Consider the following 3,284-nt stretch of genomic DNA (forward strand, 5'->3'; position numbering starts at 1 on the left):
TATAAAAAATAGTAATTGGCCGCTATGATAATAAATAATAAAATAGTATGTTATAGAATGATAAATTCATGTACAAGAGGCAATTGGCTCCATTGATATAAATAGAATTTAATTTCTTTCTAGAGTTTAAGATTTTCTGTTAAATTTTAGTTGTTATGATTTAAAAATACACTATACTTTTACTTTTCTTGATTTAGACATAAAAAACTTGTTATTCAAAAATAAAAAATGCTTATGTTGTCGTTTGGGGGAAAATTGTTCAAAACGTGTTTCTGTACATGTTAAACTAAATAGTTCAAGATGTGAACATCAGTGCTAATCTACCATATGAATACACAAATTTACATATATGGGAGTCAGAAAAGTTCCTATCAACTTTGCATCAAAGTCCATTCCTAGCTGTGAACAAGATTTGGTGCTATAGCACAGAGAAATCAGGTTCATCTGGCTTGAACAATTGGGGCACAGGATCACTGCCTTGAACTGCTTTATGGCCTATAGTCCCTTTCTTTGCATTTGCAGCAAACTTGGAAGCCATAACTGTAGCAGCAAGAGCCTGAGTCCCAATTATGGCGTCCCCTGATGAGCCCTCCAACTCAAGCAGGTCGCCATAACTAGTTTCTCCCTCTGGTTTTGCAATAAAGTAGAGGCCCTCTCTTAGGGATAACTCCCTAGATGCCTTGCGTTTCTTATACCTTCTCCAAGAAGCCTCTATTATGCAAGCTGCCCAAGCCCTCCATTGATGGGAGTAATACCTAAAAGCATGCTGAAGTTTCTTACTATGAAGGCGCTTGAACTGAGCCGCCACAACTTTGAGATCATCTGCCTGTAATGCGAAAGCTTCGACTTCAGTAAGAGCCCTAACAGTTCGGGTTGAAGAAGGAAGGTTCGAGCTGGAGTTTGGCATTAAAGCCCATGTCAATAGTTCCTCGCCGCAAAAGTCTCCAGGTCTGAGGGTAATGGAATTAAAGAACCCGGACCTTCCACCATTAGTCGTGGAGCTTTCTAGTTGGCCTCTAATGATGAACACCATTTCATTCACCGGATCACCCTCTCGAAAAATGCAGGTTCCTTCAGTGCTTAGGGACGACACAAGGTGTTCACAAATGGCATCAAGGAGTTGATCATCCATCTGTGAGAAGAAGGGAACCTGAACAAACAAATTTCTAAATAAGCACCAAAATATTTAAGTAGAGAACCGATCATGTGATTAACACATGTATGAAGGCAAACATACGCGTCGAACAAGAGCGAGACACAAGTGGCGTTGAATTTCACGACGAAGATCCAAAGGTAATGAAAGCAATATGGATTTCTCATCAACTCCTCTTGTTGCAAGCCATTTATATTGAACAAAGCGACGAACACGCTCTTGCAAATCTTGAGGTAACTGGCGGTGTCTCATCCATTCCTCAGTATCTCTCTTCCTAATCCTCCATTCTTCAAGTCTTGCTGACATTGACTCTAAATATGTCTTCAGGAGGGGAAAAATCCTCATTAACAAAAATCAGCATTTCAATACTAAAAAATGAAAACAAAAGGGAAATGTTTTGCAATTTTGTGGCCCCTAGGATTAATTTTATAAAGGGGGAGAGAGCAAAGAATAATACTAGTTGGAAATTCGTACCTGCATGTTTCCTATCAAAAGTGCAAAGAGAACTAATCCAACAACGCATAGCATGATGGAAAATAGTGTTTCACCAATAAATACAGTGGTGTCCAAGTTTTGTCCGTATGAGCTGTGGTGGAAAAAATCTTGTGAGTTCTAATATTTGAACATACATGTGGTAATGTATAAATTGCAGGCGATACGCCTGGACAGCATAATAGGGTAAATAATACAAAGTTAGCATAGAAATTGAAAGAATGGTCCAGGAATTCTATTGCAACCCCAATCTCAGTGATCGTTGAATTCCCTAAAAAACTCTTTACCATACGAGAGATGACTACTATTTATTAGTAATATTGATATAAAAAAGACATGCAATGTAATAAATTTATATAATGATAATCCTTCATCTACCTTCAGCTTTCAAAACAAGAAGTTGGGCCATACAAGGGGGAATGGGTATGCCCAAGATGTTTTACTATTATAAGTTGTCTGGGGAAAGTACCTTAAATTTCTAATACCCCACCAAAGACAATAGAAAAATCTCTCACTGAAACTGCCAGTAGCAACAGCCTTCCTGAAAGCATCTTGAAACATCCCAAACGAATATTTGTTATTTCCGCTCTTTACATCGCAACTCTTAACAACATTGGTGACATTTAGCCAGTATTGCCTATCGGGGTTGTCCAAAGTCCCGCAATCAAGATAACTTACAAGGCAAGACAGGGTTTGTAATTCGTTCTCAGCTTTGCACTCTTCAGTCCAACAGTTTAATTGTCGTGCTATTGCGGATAAGTACCAAGTTGCTCCTACAACCTATCCCAACATGAAAAACAATGTAAACAAAAAACAAGCTCTAGGAAAGAGTAAAGGAAGGGCTAAATGGGGCAAGCTAGCTTTAGGAGATTACGTGACTGGCTAGCATGTAAAGTAGAAGATTATATGCAGCTCCAGTCCATGGAGTCTTGGCAACAACACCAGAGGTTTTGACAATACGCTTGTTTAGTGGGAAGATAAGAAACAGTCTAGGAACATATTGAATAAGCACGAAAAGAGCAAGAGTGATGTGGGCGTGGTCAGCCGAGGATGATGGAACCACCAACCAAATGACAATCTGCAAGGGAAAGCCGAAATAACTTGAATATTTTTTCTGAAGTTTCGAGAAATGAGCATTGCGAGAAGGGGGGAAAAAAGATATTGACATGACCTGGGGTAGTGGAAGGGTTGCGGCAAGGTCGATAACAAAATCCGACCTCAAGTAGCGTCTGGCAATTTCTCGGGCATCGGTAACCAGCTCACCCCGACCAAAAATCCTGGAATTTGGGGCCACGAAGGCTGTCCGAAATTTCATGATCATGTGGAGCGCATAGAAAAGGTCAGAGAAAGAGCGTAGAAGAGTAACGATGATGCTCAATCCTGTACTGGTTTGTAAACAACCGGGGCCTCCGATGTTGGGCAGATATAAGTAAAGGGGGTCGATGAAAAGCGCAATGAGACTGGTAACGAGGAAGATCCTGTTCCAACGTGCAACGATGTCGCTGTCGGGGTCGAGGATCTGATGACGCCATAGGATGAGGTAGGCGTGTTCCTCGTCGGTGGCGGCGCCGGAGGGCTTGGCTTGGAGTCGCCCGAATTGGCGGAATTTATGGGCAGGCGTAGATATTATTCTATACAT

General features: G+C 40.8%; 1 protein-coding gene across 1 annotated transcript; it reads right to left on the reverse strand.

Annotated features, from left to right (window-relative positions):
• Positions 1 to 418: 418 nt before the first annotated feature.
• On the reverse strand, positions 419 to 3,284 carry LOC114756366 (cyclic nucleotide-gated ion channel 18-like). Its single transcript, XM_028945309.1, has 6 exons — positions 2,817 to 3,284; positions 2,520 to 2,723; positions 2,115 to 2,425; positions 1,628 to 1,739; positions 1,238 to 1,474; positions 419 to 1,150 (listed from the first exon to the last, which is right to left on the reverse strand). Exons 1-6 carry the CDS (start codon positions 3,282 to 3,284, stop codon positions 419 to 421), a joined length of 2,064 nt encoding a protein of 687 aa, XP_028801142.1.

This window comes from Neltuma alba, unplaced genomic scaffold (assembly GCF_004799145.2).
Source record: "Neltuma alba isolate B1F8T4 unplaced genomic scaffold, ASM479914v2 tig00010389_pilon, whole genome shotgun sequence".
Lineage (NCBI taxonomy): Eukaryota > Viridiplantae > Streptophyta > Magnoliopsida > Fabales > Fabaceae > Neltuma > Neltuma alba.